The sequence below is a fragment of the Varanus komodoensis genome, unplaced genomic scaffold (genome assembly GCF_004798865.1).
Source record: "Varanus komodoensis strain SLA01 unplaced genomic scaffold, ASM479886v1 scaffold1, whole genome shotgun sequence".
In the NCBI taxonomy this organism is placed as follows: domain Eukaryota; kingdom Metazoa; phylum Chordata; class Lepidosauria; order Squamata; family Varanidae; genus Varanus; species Varanus komodoensis.
This window is the reverse complement of record NW_025335268.1, coordinates 69,230,459-69,253,735: the sequence shown is the minus strand read 5'-3', so window position 1 is coordinate 69,253,735 and position 23,277 is coordinate 69,230,459. Positions and strand designations below refer to the sequence as shown.

Here is a 23,277-nt window from a genome sequence, read left to right as displayed (position 1 = left end):
TCTTTTCCGGAGGAAAAGTATACCCCTGGCTACTGGTCCTGATGGCTCTCTGCTACCCCCCCATGTGCCTATGCACATCGGTTGCTGGGGAACATGGGTGGGAGGGTACTGCTGTGCCTTGCTGGTGGATTTCCTCTGAGCAACTGGTTGGGTGCGGTGTGAATGGAACGGCGGGCTGGGGGGATCCTTAGGCTGGCTCTGGAGGGTCATCTTCCGTCCTTAACAGCAATACATGTCACAACAGATAAATTTGTGGGACATATAAAGCAATAATTGCTAGGCACCATTCAAAGAGACCACTTGACCCATTTTTACTTCTAACAGATGAATACTATCCTTCTGTAGTGTTTCCAGGGAAATGAGTCATTCTGCAAAGCATTTCAGAACACAGTCCCAGAATCCCAGCTTAAGCAGCTCACTTTTATATCATAAATGCAAACGAACCGATCCCAATTTAGTGCCTTTGGCCCTAATTACTACTGTTGCCCACCCCACTTTGCAGCACCCTCAGGAATTGCAAGTCCTCCAGCCAAAGGAGCGGCTGAGACGAGCCATTCTTCTGAGAAGTGCCATGATGCTGATTAAGGCTGGGCATAGCTGTCAAGCTCAGTGGCATTAAGGTTTCTCTTTCTGAACTGGGCCACAAATGCTAGAGGGGCTCGTTCCACTTAGCTTTGTCCCAACCCTACTACTCACACTTAAATTTGAAGAAACGAAAACCCAACCCCAGCCAACACGCGAGTGTTTCTCTCACCTCTGCCTCAGAGCCTTCTCCCACATTGCACCCTTAAGCTATTTTGAATGATAAAACCCCTGGTGTTCCAGGTCCTTGCCCTTACTGGTTCAGGCTCATGTGAGTTGAACTCCAGGTCATCTGGAGGCCCCCAGGCTGGCGTGGGCTTCCCTGTTCACTTCTGGTCATCTGCACCAGCTTTTCCAGCGTCTGCTTTTCTCCTTCTCCCCGGTCCATCTTCATCTGCTCAAACTACAAGGGCGGGATCCTGATTTTTCCCTTCACATCCACTGTACTGGGCCTCATCCTTGTATCCTCCTGCTTTTCATTCCTTCCTGCCTCCCCGCAAACGAAATACACCGAAGCAGAACAGGGCTGTGGTCACATGGGAGCACCTTAAAAGGGTCGGTATGTTGAAGGTGCCCACCACTGATTCTGGGTGTCCCCAAATGACACGTAGCAGTCCAGCAATGTTGTCCCTGTATGTGAGTCTATTTTGAAGAATTACATCTTTTGTGTGTGAAAATAGCAAAAGGAGAGTCTCTTATTTTTTTCCCCATTTTCGGACAGAACAGATGAGTGCAAGCAAGCTGAAACAGTAACTTGTCTTGGAGCTGAGCCAGGGCAAATTCTAAGTTTGGGCATTCACGATATTCTTTTACTGACATTTCAGTCCAGTGAAGTTGATGTGGCTGGTTTTGCCCCAGTAGACTTGCTCACTCTCCAAACTCCTGGACTTGCCATTCGGGTAATAATCTCGATGCGTAAGTACTTTTTGTGCTGAGATCCAACTTAGCATAGTGGCCAAGAGCGTGAACCATGGACAATCAAGGTCCTAGTAGAAAGCTGAGATTTTACCTCTTCCTGGCAATAGTTCCGTCACAGAAATTCAGCCTTCATTGCTCAGTTAGACTTAAGAATCCTGAGCATGTAGAACTTGGTCCCGTTTAGCAAGGTTACTTTTCTCCTGCTGGCTTGCTGCTCCTTCCAGCAGGACTAGCGCGGGGGGTCATGTCAGGTGTATGTCAGGGCCTACATGACTGCTGGGGATGCACTTCTAAGCCCAAAGCCTTTCCTTCTCTTCACACTTGCCAGTGCTTGCATCTTCAAATGTGTACTCAGGAAAATGAGCAAGGGAAAGTCATCCTTTGTCTCCAGAAAAACAGGAACATAGAAACAGAGCGAGTCAGAAGAGGCCTCCCGGGCCATCTAGTCTGACCCCCGGCTCCAACCGGCTCCACTCATAACATGCCCACCATGTGCATGTCCAGTCTATCCTTGAACACCCGCACCGATGGGGCCTCAACCACCTCCCCTGGAAGCCCATTGCACACCCTCGGGGTCCCAACTGTCAGGAAATGCTTCCTGGCATCCAAATGGAACCTGGGTTCCCTGAGCTTTGCTCCATTGGAGCGTGTCCTGCCTTTCTCTGCAGGGGAGAACAGGTCTCTACCCACCTCCGTGTGACACCCCCTCACATACTTGTATGTCGCCAACAGGTCCCCTCTGAGTCTCCTCCCCTCCAGGCTGAAAAGACCCAGCTCCCTCAGCCTCGCCTCACATGGCTTTCCCTGCAAACCAGCCACCAACCTTGTGGCCCTTCGCTGCACTGATTAGTAGCAACAATGGGGGAAGACCAGCTTAGGGGTAAAAACTGCTCAGATTCCCTCCTTTCCTCCCCCTTTCTGAGTTATATCTTGCCTTGGAGATCATTAAGAGCGGGAGGAGAAGACTGTTGTAAGGCTCTTTAAGTTCTTTGTAAGAAATGAGGTGGGATAGAAATCCAGTAAATAAATCTGACCCAACACAGGCTATTAAGGGATGAGGACCAGTAAGTTGGGAAAGAATGCTGATAGGCTGGAGACTTTGTGGGTGAGCGGTTCCCCAAAGGGATGCTCAACCTCTCTGCAAGCTGTTTGCCAAGCATCATTTCAAAGCTTGGTTCAGTGGTTATTTGTGGCCCGGAATTTTGTTTGCTTGCTTGCTGTGTTTTTTGTTCATTCTAATGGGAAAAGTGTGCACTTCCCTCTCCTTGTGGAATAAACCCTGAAAATGCACTTGCTTTTTAAATTTCTATTTCCTGGAAGAAAATGGACATTTCAAAGCACACATTCTTCCAAAAAACACAGTTTTGAATATGATCACAAGTCCTGGAATGTGTGAATGCTTTTTGAAGACTCTCATTCTGGAATATCTGGATTTTTCACATCTGCATGTTTCAGGAATTGACATGAAATTCTTCTACATCAGAGTTTCTGGATCCAGGAGTTTGAGTAACACTTTCTCTGATGGAATTGACAGTCTGGAGATACTCCTGAATCCATCTTTGTCACCAGAGCCTTCACTTCAGTGGAAAGATGCACCTGTTGCCACCTTGTAAACTGTGCAGAGCACTTCTGCTCTTGAGCAGTGTCGAAATTAGATAAACGAACTTTGGCTGGCACTGCAAGGGATGATGTGGCCACTGCGAGCCGTACGTTGGCAGCTTCACAAATTCATGTGGGGCCACCCTTGAAACTCATTCAGAAGCTGTAGCTAGCGCATCATGCCGTCTCCAAGACAATCAGCTGGAATACCTGGCCACACAATTATTTCAGCGCAGCAGGAAAATAAATCCCCTGTCCCGGCTGCCTATCGGGCCCCCAAGCTGTGCTCAGGATTTGCTTGTTAATGGAACAAGCCCAGGAGAACTTGGGTCCAAGTTACGAGAAGGAGCATCTTCCCCTGTATTGACCTGTTGGGTCTTTAAGTGTGCAATTTGGGAGTCGTGGGCCTGGTTTCTGTATGAATATGCATAGGACTGCATCCTGCGAGAGCTTTTTAAATAGCTGTATAACGCTATTTTGAATAAAACATACGTCTGCTAAACGCTTACCTTCTGGCAGGGCTTACCTTTCGGGCAGGGAGCTGCCACTTCTTGTTTGTGTTACTCTGAAAATGGGCCAGGGATAGATTTTAGGCTATGATCCTAAACATACCCACTAAGATAAATCCCCATTGAGCAGTGAGGGTTACCTTGAAATAGCAACGCACAGGATTATGTTGTTCCTCACACGTCTTGTAAAGATGATGAAGATAATCTGGTAAATCATTCTCCCATGAAGAGAAGTTTCTGCTTTTCTCTCCAGCAGCTGTTTTTGCTGCTAAACAAGGGAGCCCTTTAGTGGGGAGGGAGAAAAAGAAGTTGGCTGGAGTTCAGCAGCTGCCAACTTTTTCCCTGACACAGAGTTCATCATTACATAAGGCCGAAGAGACTCTTTCCCATCTTTGAGCATGTGCTTAAAATAGCCACAAAGAGGGTCCATTGATCTTCCACAGTTCCTCATGCTGAACCAAGCTGCTGCCAAGATGGGGCCACAAGTTGTTTTGCTTGTGTGTTGAGAATAGTGAGTGGCCACGTGTGGGAGGGTGTGTAAAGCAATGCAGAAATGGCTAATGGAACGGTTTTTCTCCAGGTCTGCCGTGACAAGACAATTCTTGCCTCACTTTCCTGACCAAGCATGAAATATACCAGGTACATTCCCTTGTTGTGTGTTAAACCCTGGGATGAGGAATCGCTTAAGGAATCCTTTTCTTGATCATGTTTTTTATGACAGCTTATCGGTCTAAGTTAGAATAATACTGGGGATGCTACATATACCTACAATTTGCAACTTTCCCTGCAAAGGCAGCATGGATGTTAAATAAGTCAACTTAAAGCAAATAATGTTTTTAGCCCCACCCTTTAAATCTAGGTATTGGGGAGCAAATTCCCATTGTAATCAATAGAAGCCTTTTTCCTACTATTAACTAGCACGGTGGGGGATTTTTCTCATAACTTCCGCTCCTCATATACTATGTTTAGGGACACACAAATCACAAAACTCCCAGCTTGCCAAGGTTCTCGTGAGGCTCCTTCCAATTCAAATCAATAAAAGTTTTTCATTTTCATTTCCATCTGACATGAAAATCTGTGAGCTTTTCCCCAAAGGTACATCTCAGTTGTGCGTATCTTTGAAACATAAGCATTATTCCATCTGTGCGCATTTTTTCAAATGCACAGATGCTGTCGAACACAATTTTGGGCTCTGCAAATCACAATACAGGTTTGGAAATGCAAGCTGGACCCTGGAAGCTAAATTATTGTAGTGTGATTTTCACAAATAACACTAGAACCACGTAGTCTGTATCTTCCGGTTTGTGGAAATGGCACAAACAGTGTGATCAGTGCAAATTTCTTGAGGGTTTTCTTTCGATGTGCAAATCATCACCCATCCTGCAGATGGAAATCTACCAGCTAGCTTGACTTGTACCAGAGTGAGTCAGTGATTGTGTGTCCTTAACAAACTGGGATCAGAGCAAGGTCATCCTTTGCACAGGGCTTGTGCCCAGCTAGCTGACACCTGACTTCACAGCTTGCTATGTTCAGGCAGAAGAGGAAGTTGTCACAACAAGTTATGGGTACAGCTCTGCCCAAACACTAAAAGGTCCTACCCTAGGGGAAATTTCTGAATGGAAAGACCTGTTTAGCAGTGGGACAGTTGTTCTCAGGAGGTGGTGAGCCATTCTTTGCTGGAGGAATTTAAGCAGAAGTTGGGCAGGATGAGTGGCTCAGGAGTCAGCACCTCTTTGGATGGGGGGGCATATAGACATTATTTTATGTAAGCCGTCCCGAGGCTATAAGCGATGGGACGGCTTACAAAAATTCTAAATAAATAAATAGCCATTTGAGAACTTGTCCTGGGCATCGCCAGAAAACAGCTGCTGTAGGAGGCGTGGCAAAGAGATGTAATGTTGAAAAGGTGGAATGAACAGCAGAGGTGGGGCCTGAGGCCAGGTGGCGAAGCACTCAGCTCCTTTGAGTTTTCAGCACCAAGAGAAACATGTCCCAGCAATCTGAGCTGCTGGCAAGAAGATGGGCAGGCACCTTTGCGGGTGCTGAGAGGGGTGTCCGAGCATGCATTAGTGCTCAGGGGCATCATGTTGCTTCCCTCTACCATAATTACTGGAGATCCTGTCTTGAAGATGGGGTTGGGCTAGATACCCTCCAAGATAGGGTTGCGATGATCCTTTTGGGATCTGTCCCTCCTCTGTTCATCGGACTTCTTTTCATGCTCAGCCCTGGTTTCAGTCCTCCTCCTTTTCAGCACCAGGTGAAGGCCTTTTTATTCTTGCACTAATTTAGCAGCTAATTCTTTAACTTTAGATCTTAAATTGTACTCTATCATGCACCACTGCTATACCTCTGTGCCGATTCGGTTGAAACTGCTGCAGTCTTGTTGTTTTATGCCTTTATTGTAGTGCGTTTTTAACTTTGTTAACCACCCAGAGAGCTTTGGCTATTGGGTGGTATAAGAATGAAATACAAACTAAAGAAACAAAATAGTCACTACTTCTTTAAATCAAGGGTTATATATCCTCGTTTACAGCATTGTTTTGAAATCCAATTAAAGTTTGGCTGAGTCCCTCTACAAAAGTTTCCCCTTCCCCTCTCTCTTTCTGATATTTTGGATAGTCCATTTACTGTTATATATAGTGTGATCTATCAGGAATGCCACGTTCTTGAGTTTACAAGAGCCAAGCAGGGCTGTCAAGGATGGGACATTCTGGAGGCCATCCATTCATAGGGTTGCCGTAAGTTGGAAACAACGTGATGACACAAGTGGCCACACAAGAGCAATAGTGTGGACTCATAACGTAGAAACAGGGCGAGTCAGAAGGGCCTCCCGGGCCATCTAGTCTGACCCCCGGCTCCAGCTGGCTCCACTCACAACATGCCCACCATGTGCATGTCCAGCCTATCCTTGAACACCCACACCGATGGGGCCTCAGCCACCTCCCGTGGAAGCCCATTCCACACCCTTGGGGTCCTAACCATCAGGAAGTGCTTCCTGGCATCCAAATGGAACCTTGGTTCCCTGAGCTTTGCTCCGTTGGAGTGTGTCCTGTCTTCCTCTGCAGGGGAGAACAGATCTCTACCCATCTCCATGTGACATCCCCTCACATACCTGTATGTTGCCAACAGATCCCCTCTGAGTCTCCTCTTCTCCAGGCTGAAGAGACCCAGTTCCCTCAGTCTTGCCTCATACGGCATCCCCTGCAAGCCGGCCACCATCCTTGTGGCCCTACGCTGCACTGACTCTAGTCTGGCTATATCCTTCCTATAACGCAGATAACATTCAAAATGTTTGCATGTCATGCTGATTGCTTTGCAATTGTATTAGTAGTGAGGCTATAATGACAAGAAACATTCTTGTTTGTGTCCACATATCTGTGAACATGAAAAGAAAGCTTTTAAAGCTGCAATCCTAGGCATGTTAAGATTAAAAAAAGTTCAGCAAGGGCTGGCTGGAGCATGCTGGTATTTGTAAGCCCTTTTTTCTGTCTGAACTTGCAGCAAGCACAGGATTGCGCCCCAAAGCACCTAAGTCAGACACGCAACAATTGGGCCCAAACTATAGAGACAGCAGATGCCCATCTAGCCAGATGGGGAGGAATTAAAAATGAAGGTTAGAAAACTATTCATGGAAGTTAAAATCTACAGCTGTCTGATGAAGTGCTGTGTGAAAAAAGAAATCTCTCACATTGTTTCCCACCTTTCAATTTGCTAGAAAATATTTTGAAAGAAAAACACCCAAAGGAAAAGGAAGTGATGGTAATTCTCATCTGGGGAGCATGGGTTCTTGCCTTCGCCTTACTTGCAGGATGACTGCAGGGAGTTTACACTCTGGCATTCTGTGTTCTGCACCCCTCACAGCACCCCATGTTTCAATTAAATCCCAGGGGAATTCCTCCCATGGGGCTTTCTCAGATCAGGAAGTGTAGGAAGCTCGGGAAGCTGCAGAGTGGGGTGGGGGAGATGAGCAGTAGGGGGAAAACCTCAGCACCCACAGCCAATCACAGTGTCAGGTGAGCCCAAAACAGAACCCAAAGTAATTTTGAGACATCCAGGAGCATCCTGAGAAGGAGGCAGGAAAGAGAAGCATTAGACAAGTAGCGGTAATGTTGGCACAGCTCTCCTAGGATTGTCCAGACTGGACCAATGTGTGGTTTTAGCTCCATCCACTCACATAGCTTTGTGCAGTTGCTGAGACATCGGGGCATCCTTGATCCCTAGGAAAGAACTTGCCTCTGAAGAAGGTCCAAGTGCCAGGAACGCTCTGGGCCCTCCTTGATCCCTAGGAAAGAACTTGCCTCTGAAGAAGGTCCAAGTGCCAGGACCGCTCTGGGCCCTCCTTGATCCCTAGGAAAGGACTTGCCTCTGAAGAAGGTCCAAGTGCCAGGACCGCTCTGGGCCCTCCTTGATCCCTAGGAAAGGACTTGCCTCTGAAGAAGGTCCAAGTGCCAGGAACGCTCTGGGCCCATAGGAAACCCCCATGTTCAGAGGAACTTTGATTGCATGGAATAAACATGAATGAATACATCACTAGGATATTGTACAATGGCTTAATGTTGGGTTCAGCCTCTGTGCCATCTCCACGGCCTTTTTCATGTTGCTGCTGCGACGGCTGAATAAAATCATCCTCAGTTTCTTACATGCATTGCCGTGTAGGTAACCAGCTGCAATTCAGTCTAACAGTACACATCTACTCCCAGCTCGAGGAGTTCTTGGTGCAAAAATAACATCAGTAATTAAAATGTTTCTACGGTTACAGAGTGTTGTTTTGCAAATCAGATGATTCCTAGCAATGTCACATGGCGTGTCCTTCCCGTTTTCCTCTTTTGCAATTGTGTTTCTCCCCCTTGCCTTTTCCATGCAAGCTTTGTCCGGCCAAGAAGGATCAATGCACAGCAGCAAAACACAGCACTGTTTCCATACTTCAGTTTGTTTGTTTGTTTGTTTGTTTGTTTGTTTATTTATTTATTTATTTATTTATTTTGCAAGACCTTGAGAGGGAAAGGAATTCAGGACTGTGCACCACTTTGAAATGGTAGATCTGATTTGAGTGGGTAGGAATACTGGGAAAATAAGCTAAATAAAATAAAACATGGAATAGGATGGCATGGATCCTAGTATCTTCATAGGATGGTACAGGGTATTCTGAGTGCTGAGTAATACACTTTGGGTCCTTCAGAAACCTCTCTGTTGGGAAATTCTCTAATTGTAGACAAAACACAGGGGATAGCATCTTAGACTCAGGTCTGGGAGGGGGATGCAGGCGCTGTGGGGTGTCTTCTGGGAAGAAGTCACTTGGCACAGCCAGGCAGATGCAAAAGCCTCTGCAGTTCTTCCGTTTCCTTTCTAATACCCACTGGCAGGAAGGGCTGCTGAGGGACTATAGGATGGAGGAAACCAGGGCTTCCTTCAGGTTTTTAGGGGTCCTTGGACACCTCCTGTGGGCCCCTCCCTCAGTGCATCTGCTTAGCGCCATAGTCACCGGCTGGACTGCTCTGCATCCTCCTTGCTTGCTTGGCCGGCAGGGACTCAGGAGCCAGCCGGACTGGCATTGACCCATCTTCCACGGCCTGGGCCAGAGCAAGAGGCAGGCTGTGCTGCGGGGAAGAGCCAGCCCAGGGAACGCCTGCCTGGCCTCCTGTTGTCTTCTGGCATTCCCATCTGACCCCTTTTCTATTTATTTATTTAGAATTCCTATAGCTTTTCTTCTTTGTAACCATAGTTTAGAAGATTAGCTAGTAAGCATCTGTAAGTTATGTTCTATTGTATTTCAATGTATTTTATTGTGTTGTAAGCCACCCCGAGGCTTCGGCAAGGGGTGGCATAGAAATGTTATAATAATAATAATAATAATAATAATAATAATAATAATAATAATAAGTCTACTACAATAATGAGAATAAGAACATACAAGTAAATCTACTGCATTGATTTTTACATGGTTTGTATAAAAGTGCTGCTTCGATACAGGAATACACACAGGGAGAAGTCTTTGGCCTTTAAGGAGGCCTTCCTTGTTCCTCTCCGCTAGTAGAAGCATCTGCCTTCAGATAATGCATCTCTGCAGATGCTTCAGAAAGATACCATTGATCCTTTAAAACAGAACCTCTACCAGATTTGGTTAATTGAAGTCAAATGACACAGAGAAGTGAGTTTGTCACGAGGGAACAGAACAAGTGAGCCACTGGGCTTCTCTGATTTTGTGCGGGGGGAAATGGAATGGTTTTTGTTTTGTTTTATTATACTCATTTTAATGTAAGCTGCCCCAGGACGCTAATGGCAGACAGGATAGAAAAGCTTTTAATCAGTCAATCAATCAATCAATCAATCATATGGCATTTGTGTACAGACATGGATAGATATGCCCCTGTTCACACACTGGTCTGTGTTTGATCCTGGTTTGTTAACAGACCAAACCACAGTTGCCCAGCTTCTGGTGTAAGGTGGAACTGTGGTTTGTTCTAATGTGGCTATTCCCAGTCACCTAAATGTAACTCTGTGGCACAGTGTTTAGAGTGTGACTGGGATTGGGAAAACCAAGATCCAGCCATGAAATTCACCGGGTGATTTTGAGCCAGTCATGGACTCTCAGCCTAATTTACCTCACAGGGATGATGTTGAGAATAAAATGGAGAGGTGGAGAAACTTATAAGCTGCCTGAATTCTAGTCTTTCTTCTTGTCCCTTGTATTCTCCCTCAGCTGAAATTCAGACAGATGACTTTCTCTGCTGCAGTTTGGAAAAAAGGGGATGCTATAACACTCCTAGTGTGTTAGAATTTATATCAAATATTGTGTTTCTATACTCGGCCGTGGCATCTACACAAAAAACTCACAGTGCAATCCAAGGCATGATAACTTGGATCTAGGTCCCACTGAACTGAATGGGGCTTGCACCCGAGTAGGTGGGATACTTCCGGCTCCCTTGTTGCATGCAAGTGGTGTGCTTTGAACATTCCAACATGGATGGGCAGAAATATTTCTCCAGATGCTTGGGCCTTCATCTCACTTGCTGCCAACGTGAGGAATGCTGGGAGTTGATGCCCAAAATATCTGGAGATTTAGTTTCTGCCTAGTTTGTGCTGGAGAAGACTCCTGCGAGTCCCTTGGACTGCAAGGCGATCAAACCAGTCAGTCCTAGAGGAGATCAACCCTGACGGCTCTTTAGAGGGCCAGATACTGAAGATGAAACTCAAATACTTTGGCCACCTAGTGAGAAGGAAGGACTCCCTGGAGATGAGCCTAATGCTGGGAACAATAGATAGCAAAAGAAGAAGGGGACGGCAGAGGATGAGGGGGCTGGATGGAGTCACTGAAGCAGCTGGCGAGACCTTAAGTGGACTCCGGGGGATGGTGGAGGGCAGGAAGGCCTGGAGGAGTGTTGTCCATGGGGTCACAAAGGGTCAGACACGACTTCATGACCAGCAACAACAACAAAAGCTTTGTTCTAAAATACTGTAGCACTTGCAAAGACTGGAATGGTAGGTCAATATGATGTAACTACGTTTTTAGAAGGAAACCAGTTCACATTTGACCTCGACTGGTTGGTAAGTGCATCTACCAGCTAGTACCTCCCAACCAGATAAATTAATTGGTTTGATGGTGATCTTCAGCATTGCGAGGCACAGCCTGAAAAACTCCCCTTCCCAGGAGTATTTCCATTCACAACAACTTCTTCAGGTGGCCTCAGAGAGGTGAAATGGCAAGGTCTTGGGCATTAGCCCCTGCAAAACCCCCTTGGCTTTGGTTCCTCCTCTTCTACTCTAGTAGCTGCATCTGCATCCATAGTGCCACTGCCCTCGAATTTTATTTTCATGGGAAGCATATCAATGTGCATTCCAATAAATGCCCTCAGATCTACTTGCAAGGTTCAGCAGTTTTTAGGTTCTTGTGATTTACGGGCCACAGTCGTGCCTCAAAGAAGGGAGAGGTTAGTGTTTGAAATAATGCATTAATCTGAGACAACATTAGCAAGTTAGTGTTGTCTGACTAAAGCCACTGAAAATTTATTGGTCTTGAATACTTGCTTGGTGAGCAATTAAGTGTCTAATATTTGCGTGCCTTCAGACTGCATGCCAAGATATCTGTTCGCTCCTTTTGTTTGTCAAAGAAATGCTGTAGCCAAACCAAGACGCATGTAATCCAGGATGGGAGGTGAAGGAAAAGAACTTTCTGTTGAGTGTTTGTTTCCAAGACGTTGCTATAACTGTGCTTCTTTAAAAAAAAGAGAGAGGAGAGGAGAGGAGAGGAGAGGAAAACAAGGAAAAAGAGAGGCAAACATTTCATTGATCAGGGCAAGATGTTTACACACTCTTCCCCTTCTGGTTATCTGTATGGTCATATTTTTATTCAGACTGAGGACTATATTCTCAGATTTCAAAGTACATGAAGTATAATTCGTCTCCTGGTTTTCTTCTTCCTTGGTTTGGCTATCCTTGGCCCAAAGGCCTTGCACTTCTGAGATTGCCAACAGTTGATGACCATTTTTATGGGTCAGTTGTATTATGGAGATTTGCACACAAGAAACTAAGTGGATTACGGACAGTTCGTCCTGATTGCAGCAACTCTTTTTCCTAACAGAGACAATAAATGCCATGTCTTAACAGCGGAGCAGAAAAGCAGACTTCAGGTTGTTGCCCTGTGTTCTCTACTATTAGGGATTTGCAAGGAATCCAGTGGGGAGGTCAAAATTCAGCAGATTGGTCTGGCCTGGCCGTTCCTTTGCTGAGATCCTGACCCTGCCACCTAACACTGGTGCCAACTCCGCTTGGCACGAAGCAAGTTAGCATGTGGTCTTCCACGTTTAAAGAGGGTCACCATTTTTTAATCATTACTTTAAGAGCCGGGGAAATTTGCATAAGGTTCAGCAAGAAGCTGTTCAGTTTGTGCAAATTTGTGGCTGGATTGTACAAACACCTCCTTGACTTTTTTTAGTTTTTTTAGTGGACCAGAGACCCACTGCAAAAGAGGAAGCTGCAAAAGAAAAAAAAAGGAATCAGAAACGGAAACAAAAACTAAAAAAGGCCTGCCGTGTCCCACTTTTAACTCGCAAGTTGACCAGGTGCTGAAAGTCTGCTGAACTCAAACAAGTTGAATTTCTCAGTTTCTCATCCTGACCTGCTGCCATGGCTTTTTGGAGCTTTGGTGGAAGGTGACACTCCGAATAACACTATTTATACAGGAATACTCGTGGCAGAGAAGGGCAGAGCAACTTGCATTATGGATGTGCAGATAAAGCAAAACTGAAACCCCGCAGCTTCTGTCTTGCATCTGTATCAGAGTGTAAACTTTCTTTTGCATGAAAAATTATGTGCTCTTTGTGCCCAGATTTCTATATGTTTGCATCAACTGTGAGCATCTTTGAAACATATGCACACTTCTCTCATTGATTCGGGTATCTTTATGCACATTTTCCCAAAGTAAATACCTTTCTCATGAGCATCTTTCAGTTACATGCTTGCCGTTGAATGCATTGGTTCTGCATTGGGGTTGGGTTGGGATGTTTTTTTGGCTCTGCAAATCGCATTGTCAGTTTGGAAATGTATAGCCACAGATCACAGATCGCAGCCAAGTCTATGTTCAGTCTGGCAGGTGTGAATTCGGTCAGTCCTGATCAAAAAGTAATTGAATGGATTTCTTATACATGTCTACTTGTTACCGAAAAAGACTTTCCTGATGTGTTTGGCTGATTGATTGTAGTGCTGCTGAGGTGTCTCTATTTAAATCTTATCCAATTTGGCTGTGTTAATGTTCTTGTTTTGTTTTTAAATAAGCATTTTAGTCCACGCTGCTTTAAGGTGTTTTCTCCTGCTTCTTTGAGGCTATAAATAATAGATTAAATAAATTGGTCTTCAGTTTCAAAATATGCCTTTGAGGGGGGCGGGGGGAAACCAGCTTCTGGAAATGGAAACGAGGTCTTAAAAAATAAGGGCAAATTGTTCTGTAGAAATAGATGACATCACTTCTTTTGTACTGTGTTCCTCCGAAAATGAAATGCCTGCGTGAGATCAAATGAAAGATGCAAAAGTTCTAGTGGCTGGCCTTAGATTAAATCAGGCAGGACCCATGTCCTTCCTCCCCACCTTAAACTGGAAGAATATTGGTAATTTTTAGAGTCATTCCAAGAATTTGGGGAAGCCACTGGCTGAACTCTCCTCTTCTGCAAAATTCCAGGGCAGTCTCCCCATCTTTGACCATGTTCTGCTATCGAAGGTAGATGTAGCGGCAGATTCTGTAGATGGACAGTCTAGCACATGGGGGTGGTCTCTCCCCCCAGAATTTGTTCCTGCAGGCCTGGTCAGGTTGGAGGACATTCTGGGGCTTGTTAAAGCTCATCTCAGTTTTTAAGCAGCTCTTGCCATACACTAGAAGATTCAATCAACGTTCCCAGTGAAAAGTTATTTGACATTACTGACTTGGCAGTACTCCAGCTCTTGTTAGAGTCTTTGTACCTGAAATGTTTGTAATACTAATCTATAGCACAGCCTTATTTGGCATCCTGTGTTCAATTCTGGCAATAAAAACAAGCTACTAGAGTTGGAAAAAGTGCAGAGAAAGGCTACGGCAACTAGGATTGTTCAGCTTAGGAAAGAAGCAAGCGGGGAGGCAGGATAGAAGTGCACAAGCAGAGTATAGTATGGAGAAAGCAGACAAAGCGATTCTTCTTTCACTAGAACTCAAGATCATCTCATAGTGCTGATTACACCATTCATGGTCCAGCTATGAAGTCTGCTTCCACAAGATGTAGTGATGAGCACCAATTTGAACATCTTTAAAAGGGAGCTTGATAATTTCATGCAGGGAATCAGTGACTTCTGGCCCTGATAGTTTTGTGAAACCTCCAATATCAGAGTCAGCTTCCCGTTGCGCACAGGTGGGTTGGGGAACATAGAGACAAGCAAGCCAGAAGGGTCTTCAAGGGCCACCTAGTCTGACTCCCGGCTCCAGCCGGCTCTGCTCATGACATGCCCACCATGTGCATGTCCAGCACTTCCTTGAGCACTCATGGGGCCTCAACCACCCCCCTTGGAAGCCCATTCCATATCCTAGGGGTCCTAACCATCAGGAAGTACTGCCTGACATCCAACCCAGTTCCTTGCATTTTGCCCCTCTGGACTGTGTCCTTTCTTCCCCCACAGTTCACAACCCTCTAACATGGGACACACTTTCATATACCTATATGTGACTATATAGGTATAGGCTGTATAGGCTCAGTCTTTTCCAGGCTGAAAAGACCCCGCTCTCTCAGTCTCATCTCCTATGGCATCCCCACCCCTCAGATCTGGCTACCATCCTTGTAACCCTGCGCTGAACTTATTCTCGCCTAGCTATGTCTCTCTTATAATATGGAGCCCAGAATTGGACACAGTACTCCAGTTGTGGGCGCACCTGAATCTTATAGAGCAATACTAACACCTCTCTTGATCTGGAAGCCACACTTCTGGCTACACATCCAGGTGGTTCACCTTCTTAACCACCGTGTCACACTGTTGGCTCATGTTTAAGCTGCTATTGACAGTTACCCCAAGATCCCCTTCACAAGTGCTGTTGCACCCATGTTTATTTTATTTATTTATTAAAACATTTTTATGCCGCCCCATTCGCCGAAGCCTCAGGGCGGCTTACAACAATAAATTAAAAGTAATTATAATATAAATTACAATAAATATAAACATTAAATTAAAAATACAAAAATACAATATAAAATAAGTCGCCCTGGCCAGATAAAATCTAGTAATACTAACAGTTAAAATGCCGCTTATATAAAAAGGTCTTCGCCTGGCGCCAAAACACAAATAACAACGGCGCCAGGTGGACCTCTCTGGGGAGCGCATTCCATAACTTAATGTTCTGCTTGTAGCTTTTCTGTGGACACTTGGTTGACATCCGTGCGAACAGAATACTAGGCTAGGTGGATCCCTGGTGTGATCCATCGTGGGTTTGATGTTCTTAAGCTAAGAGCCATCTTTAGTGTTTACGTTGTTCATGATCGTGATACGGCCGTAACTGGCTAGCTTGAAGGGTGGCAATGCTACCCTGGCTGTGTCTGTAGAAAGGCCGGCACATGGCGCAGAAGGGAGATAGGAACCCTCGAGCATCGCTAGAGCAAGTACCACAACCTCTTCTCTTCCCACCACTCAAACTTTTCATTAGTATGACTGGCCTGGAGGACAGATGCCAAATGGAGTGGAGGAACCATCTCCAGTGACACTGGCCCATGTGTGTGTGCTTTTATTGTGTTGTGGCTCCGCACCCCATGCTGAGGTTATTTTAAACACATCCAGTGTAAAGAGTTGGAAAATCAATACTGTGGATGGAATCTTTATAGACAAAGTGGACTTATGGATTGCGCACAGTGGGGTGTGGTGAATTCCATGATAGTTGGTCAGAATGTCCATTCTAGGTTTCAGGCACAATTTTAATGAACTATCCATGGTCCTGAACCCCATTTCAGAAATACATTCAGCACAATGGCTATCTCCATTCAAGTTCAGGCTGAAACACAGAATGGCTACTCCACCACCTCTGCCACTGGGACCCAGCCACTGCCAGTTGGATAGGCATTGCCAAAGATGAGGAACCTGGAAGCACGGCGAAGGGAGAAGTCCAGGAGGAGAGTGAGAGTGAGGAAAGAATGTGGGGATGGCTATCCTACCTTCAGACGACACCACAGAGGAAGCAAGCATGGAGAGGAGGGTAGGGATGGACCTAAGTCAGGGTTAAACCAGTATTAAATCAGTGTTGCAGATTCTGCAGGCTGAATGAATAAGGTCATGTGCAAAGGAGAGAAAGCCCATTGTACCTTTCCCTCCATTTTGAGGCTGGAACCAGACCCCACATCCATTTGGTTCATGGGCCCTAAGCAGGGACTCTCAGTGGTTAAACAGATGCCTGCACAAAAAAGTACAGGATAGCCGCACCCACTCTGCATGTATTATCATTATCATGGCCATTGACTGAAAATGACCAAAATTATGACTATATTTGGCAATTCTTTGGCCTTGATATCCAATGGCAATGGTCAGTATTTTCTACTACTTTTGACCAGTGTTCACCAAATTGCTAAAATTACATTATACATTGGGGGAGTGGGGGTGTTTATTAAAAGCTTTTCTACCCTGTCTTTTGCCGAGGTCTCAGGATGGTAGTACAATAATAAAAAGCAGCATCAATAAACAACAAAATAAAAACCACATTAAAACCACATCAGCTATTATTTATCTCTAACATTTCTGTAGCACCCAATAGCTGAGGCTCCCTGGGAGAATAACTTAAAAGGATTCATTTCCACAAAGAAGAATATCTTATTCTTTGAGTTCAGATGCCTCATCCAGGTTAAACATTCTGTTCATTGAGCGAAGCCCACCCGGATGATAAAGAGTAACCCATGTACAGAGCTGTGCCTTCTGGATGTTTGGGTCTACAGCTCTCATAACCCTCTTGACAACACTGGCTAGGTCTTCTGGGTACTGTAGTCCAAAACATATACAGGGCACCAGGATGTTGTCATACGATCTCAGGATTATTAAATGGAATTAACTGGAATGCATAGTAGCTAAATTAGGAGTACATGGGTTCTCCCACACTGGAGGCATTCAGGATGCGGCTGATTTGAAGTCCTGCACTGAGCAGGGGGCTGAACCGAATGGGGGTCTTTTTCCCTTCCGACTCTTCTTCTCTAAGATTGTACGGTAGATGTGCACCAGGTAGATCAAAGAGGAAAGGCCAAACAGGTCATACAAATTGTGAGGCCGCTTTAAACCAGCCCAACCTACTGCCCAGGAGTGTGGTGGTGATTAAAAAGCCATGCGTGTTTCAGCTGATTCCTTTAGAAAACATGCAATAAATATTTTAGGTTTGAAAGCTTTCTGGGGTTTCTGTCTAAATCACAGATCCGCCTTTCATGGCAAAGAAAGAAATCTACCCATCTATTGTTCCCAGTGTTTTGCTAACATTCAACATGACCTTTCCTGATTTCGTAAGTGATCTGAGTTAGTGTTCTGGAGCTGGCCTGATGGCAGATTTCCCTGTTCCTCTCCAAGATTGCAATGGTTTACCTGGGAATCCTGCCAGTGTGCTTTTTTTAAAACATCTCAATCATGATAGTAAGATTTTTGCTTTTCCTGAAGATTAATGCTAATATTTACAAGTATGATCGAATATGTTTGGTATTTGTCTGTGTGTGTGCAGGGGAGGGATGGTGGTAGAGCTGGGAAGAATAGCTGGCTTATGAATAATGCTTGCTTCCAACTGGGAATTTTTAATGAAATGTAGCAGCAAGTCAACTGCTTATCAGGAAAAGGAAATTTACGCAACATAAAGCTGACATAACAGATCCATAGGCCACTTCCAATCTTTGCTCTTAATGCATTCGTTGTTCCATCAGGCGCAATAGGATATCTCCAAGCAGCTGCAATTTCTAAAAACACACCACACAATCTTGTGTCATGGCTTGAATCCAGACATGTATTTGCACTAGGAATGGAAGGACCCGGACTTACACCAGTCCGTGCCCATTTCACATGTGTCCCTCTTTTCATGCTGATTGTTCAGGAAAGATCCTAAACCTATTTAACTAGAATTTTTAAAAGAACTTAAGAGACTGTTATGCCTTTTATGTTCAAAAAGAATTTGCCGATCCAAGTTGATAGGATCAGCCAGAAAGCATGGCAGCAGCTGTGTGGGCTGCAAGTGATTCTGGGTTGTTCCAGCTCGTGGCCGAGGGTCCTTCTGTACTGCCCATTCTTGGAAAATTGTCTGGGGCATGGGAGAGAGGGCTGCCCCAATGACCTTCATGTGCTTTGAGAAGAGGGAACAAGCTGATGAAAGAGATTGAAACAAGGCATGTCTAAATCAGTCTGGAAATTAACAGCTAAAAAAGTAGGGTTCTTAATACAGCCATTCAGTAGCAGAAACAAAGCATCACCTCCAAACATGCTTACCTAGGAGTGCGGAGTATTAAAACTGTGGCTCTGCCTTTGGCGTGAACATTCATAAGACTCTCTTGTAGGTCACTCAAACTGTACTCCAGGGATAAATTATGCTAGGAATTTTGCAAGTATCACCAAAAGGGACTTCATCATGTAACTAGGTCCAGGCAATAGTGTTTCTGCTTTCTTGGGGACTAACTAAACTAGGGTATAAAATGGATATAGAGCTAATGTAACTCAGGGGTGTAGCCAATGGGACCCCCCATTTTCCTGGTAACTTTATGTGATGCATCATGACTCTTCCACATTTTTTTCAAGTTTGGGACAAAATGTTTGTAGGTGGCTTCACTGATAAAATAGAAGAGTGCTAAGTTTAGGTGGTACGAAATGGAGATCTTAATAGGACTGGTACAAAGGGTGCCTTCTTCCACTTTCACACCCTGATCTGCAGCTCTCGAAAAGATCTGGAAATAAGTGCCATAAGTACAGGTTAGGGGATAAGTGGCTGGGGAGCAGCACTTGTGAAAGGGACCTTGGGGTGCTGGTTGAGTGCAGGCTAAACATGAGTCAGCCATGTGATGCAGTGGTCAAGAGGGCGAACGCCACCCTTGGTTGCATAGCCAGAAGTGTGGCTTCTAGATAGAGAGTGGTATTACTGCCACTCTACACGACTCTGGTGCGCCCACAACTGGAGTATTGTGTTCAGTTTTGGGCCCCTCATTACAGGAAGGATATAGCCAGGTTGGAGTCAGTGCAGTGTAGGGCCACAAGGTTGGTGGCCGGTTTGCAGGGATGCCGTATGAGGCGAGACTGAGGGAACTGGGACTCTTCAGCCTGGGGAAGAGGAGACTCAGAGGGGATATGTTGGTGACATACAGGTATGTGAGGGGGTGTCACATGGAGGTGGGTAGAGACCTGTTCTCCCCTGCAGAGAAAGGCAGGATGCGCTCCAACGGAGCAAGCTCAGGGAACCAAGGTCCAGTTTGGATGCCAGGAAGTATTTCCTGACAGTTGGGACCCCGAGGGTGTGGAATGGGCTTCCACGGGGGGTGGCTGAGGCCCCATCGGTGAGGGTGTTCAAGGATAGTCTGGACATGCACATGGTGGGCATGTTGTGAGCAGAGCCGGCTGGAGCCAGGGGTCAGACTAGATAGCCTGGGAGATCCCTTCTCACTCACTCTGTTTCTATGTTTCTATGAAATGCCTCTTTTTCCTGATTGATCACCACTGTACATCATTTGCCAATGTACCCAATTCTCTGTGAGGTTCTGGCGGATGCAGAAACTTCCATTTACTCTTCTCAGAATTGGGTATTTGTGGGGAGGAGGGAAAACACCTCTTTGAAGCAAGAGAGCTGTAGCTCATCCCCAGACTGCTTGCTTCCCTATTGCCAAGATACAAATTGTGGGTGAGACCATTTTGCCCTCTTTCATCCCCAAATTTATTTATTTATTGAAACCATTTGTAGACCATCTTGGGACGGTTTAACAATACAGAATTTAAAAAAATAAAAAATAAATTTAAAACACAGCATCCTAAAATTTAGCTAGTAATGAACCTCCAATTAAAACAGTCAGGTCCTAAAACATTGGGAAGAGAAAAAGGGGTTGGCCTAGTGAACCTCTCTGGGGAGAAAATTCCACAATTGGGGCACCACCGCAGAGAAGGCCCTTCTCTGGGTAGTCACCCTCCTGATCTTTTTCAGGGAGGGCTCCTGGAGAAGGGCCTCTGCCCCAGATCTTAAGGGGAGGGCAGGCACCTATGGAGGGAGATGCTCCTTCAGGTGACCAGGCCCTAAGCCAAATCCTAGCCAGACCCTGACTGGATTGTCAGTGGGTCTTGCTTCGATATCTCCCTTTCCCTCCTTGCTTGGGAGGATGTGTTCCCTATCACCAGCAGTTTCCACTGTAAAATCCTTTTCCAGAATCTGGGCTACCATATGGAAAAAGGAGAGCTCTCTTTGAAGCACAGCCATTGTCAACCCCCGTGACGCAAGTCGCTTTCATCACCGAGAAAAGAATGTACACATTCCAAAGATGCCTGAACTCCATGCATTTGTTGGACCAAATGCAGCCAGCTCAGATTTTCATAGGAAGAGCGAAACACTCCCAATCAGGTGCAAGGTCAAGTCTGATCAAACGTGAAGGCAGAATTCAGAGAATTTTGGCAAGCCTGCCTTTGTTGATCCGCACATCCCGAGGTGGTACCATTGTAACTTCTCATGAGCGATGTGCCTACACAGCTAAATATTTATCGTTAGACATTGATAGTGTGGGTGGAAAGAATTCAAGATGCATGGCAATGAAGAGTGGAAAGCAACCTTGTTTGGCTTGATGGTTTTGAGCAGGAGAACAGACTTCCAGCAGCAATTCCCATTTTCTTAACTCCCCCCACCCCTCCCGTTAATGTTCTCAGAGCAGAACGTAAACCTGAGAACTTTTCTTGGGCATCTATAAATGGATGCTGTTCCCATCCACTCCCTCTATACTCTGTCCCCAGATTGAAGTGACTACTGAAAGCCGTCAGGGAAGAGAGAGATTGCTGGTGCATGGAACAACTTTTAAGCCCTCGTTTCTATTCTGAGCAACCATGGAGCATTTTTTTGTCCATCTGTGTATATATTTTCCTTGTGAAACTCTCCACATCTGTGGCTCCCCCCACCTTAAAATCATTTTCATGGAATCCTTATTTCAAATAATTTGGGGTGTATCTTAAAAATGACTTTTTATTACTCTTGTCTTAATCTGCGCAAGCTGTGATTTCTGTTAAATAGTGCCGTGAGCATTCCAAAAGATCACTTTATCTTTCCAAATGTCAGAAATGCTCGTACTATGGAATTATTTCCTGAGAATGATGTGCCAGACCCTATTGCGAAGGAGGACTGGAGGGTTTGCATATGTTTCTTGGTGATTCATCATTTAACACAGAGGTGCCGAATCTCTCTGCCACCTCCTCCTCTGCACTGGTAGTGGAATGCTTTCAAAATGTGTCAGGGGGCTGTACTGGATTATGTACGCTAACAAATAAAAAACCTTTGCAATTGTACTAAGAGTGAAAATTAAGATGCTTCCCGTTTCAAGTTACTTCTGTGTAACAGCAGGAAGTCCGCTTAACTCCTCTTACCAGCAGGGCTAATGCTTCTCTCAGTGCTCTGATCCAGGGAATTTGGTGCATGCATGGGAAGGTCCTGGACTGGGGACCTGGGATGCCTGCAATCTACTCAGCTACTGCATGAAGCTCACGAGGTGGCTTTGGGTGAGTCACAGGTTCTCAGCCTGACCTACTTCACAGGATCATTGCTGTGAGGATCAAAATAGCATGAGAACTACAGAAGCCACCTTGGGTTCCTTGCAAGAGGAGAAACGACCACATATAAATTCAAGGTGATGAAGAGGATGTTGGCCAAAAACATGGGCCCTGTCGGACCAGTCCAGAGTGTCATAAGCCCGCCCTCCAGGTCGGAGGATTGGTTGGGTAGCTCATGAGTCATCTGGGCTGCCTCCCGACGCTTGGTCTCAGCCTGAGCCCAAGGAGCCCAGCCGCTGCTCCAAAGCCACCCTTGCCCAGTGGTCCAGCAGCTACACCAGGCAGGAGGTCACTGGCTGGAGAAGCGCCATGTTCCTCGGCAGCTGCACAGCACCGTAGGATCATGCAAAGGAGTTGCACGTGAGAGGCTGGACTGTAGGCCAAGGTTATAGTCCTCATTGGCCTTGGGGCGATCTACAGCCCGGCAACTGTTCGCTGCCTTGTTGCAAGGCTACTGCATATGGATAGACCAGAACCCCACCCCTGTCTCCTGATGCCTGCAGTGGCTTCAGACGACTGGAAACCCACGGCGAAGCCACACATGCAGGAGCTGTTCCCTGCTTAACCGAAACATGTGATAGTCACACCCCGCCTGTTTTTCCCCTTTGCAAGAAACCCAAGGAGGCCTCTGTAGGGTTCCCCCAATGCATTTCATCTTGCCAGCAACAACCCAGTGGGGTAACCTGGGCTGAGATCAAGAGCTTGGCTCAGAGTCATCCAGTGAGTTTCATGGGTGAACAGGGGCTAGAATCCGGATCTCCTGCATCCCTGGTCCAGGCCTCGTCTGTGCACGAGTCTCCATTTTTTCTCTTGGCCAACTGCCACGGGAAAGCTTCCCCTCCTTGAATTTGTCCAGTTCTTGTTTTTAAGCCATTTCTTTTTTCTCCTCTTTGAGAGCCTTAAACGATTCAGTGTTTCATTTGCTGTGTTCTGCAGAAAGATCAAGGCGCGGGTGGGGGAATGCATTGCTTGATTCTGTTTTCGTCTTTCAAGCCTTTTCCCCCCCTTAGAAGGATCCACAGCTGACTGGGCACATTAACGAGCAGCCAGTCTGCAAGAGCTTGATTGGGCAGAGATAATCCTACTTACTTCTTGGTATGCGACTCGGGTCTCTTGGGCCTGCCGAACCTTCTCATCCTCCAGAGGAAAGTGGCGCGTGCAGGAAAACATGCATGGAAAGCTGAGAATGCAGCAAAAAGAATGCTGTGTGCAGTTTTCATCCTGGCCCACCCTTCTGCCACGGAGGGAAATGTTTGTCCCGTGGATATCCGATCAGCTGCTGATCAGAGATAAGAGCCCTTTCCTTTAGGAGAGACTGGTGCCAGAGGGAAAAGGCTGCTCTCCAGTCCTGCTTCCTTCTGATCCATGTCTGATAAAAACTTGCCCTCATTTGTTCAGAGAAGTGATGTAGAAGTTTCCCCTACTAACGTCAAAT

General features: G+C 45.8%; 1 protein-coding gene across 16 annotated transcripts in view; it reads left to right on the top strand.

Annotated features, from left to right (window-relative positions):
- Positions 1-23,277, top strand: part of CELF2 (CUGBP Elav-like family member 2) — a 543,991-nt gene that overhangs the window by 10,803 nt on the left and 509,911 nt on the right. Inside the window, exon 2 of one of the 16 annotated variants that reach the window (XM_044428088.1) lies at positions 4,189-4,247. The exons of 14 other annotated variants lie outside the window; for them this stretch is intronic. In XM_044428088.1, coding sequence (XP_044284023.1) covers positions 4,234-4,247 — 14 coding nt within the window. In that variant the 5' untranslated portion in view covers positions 4,189-4,233. Of the gene's footprint in view, positions 1-2,261; positions 4,248-23,277 lie in introns of those variants that run through there. One more of the 16 variants, XM_044428095.1, reaches the window with a different exon arrangement.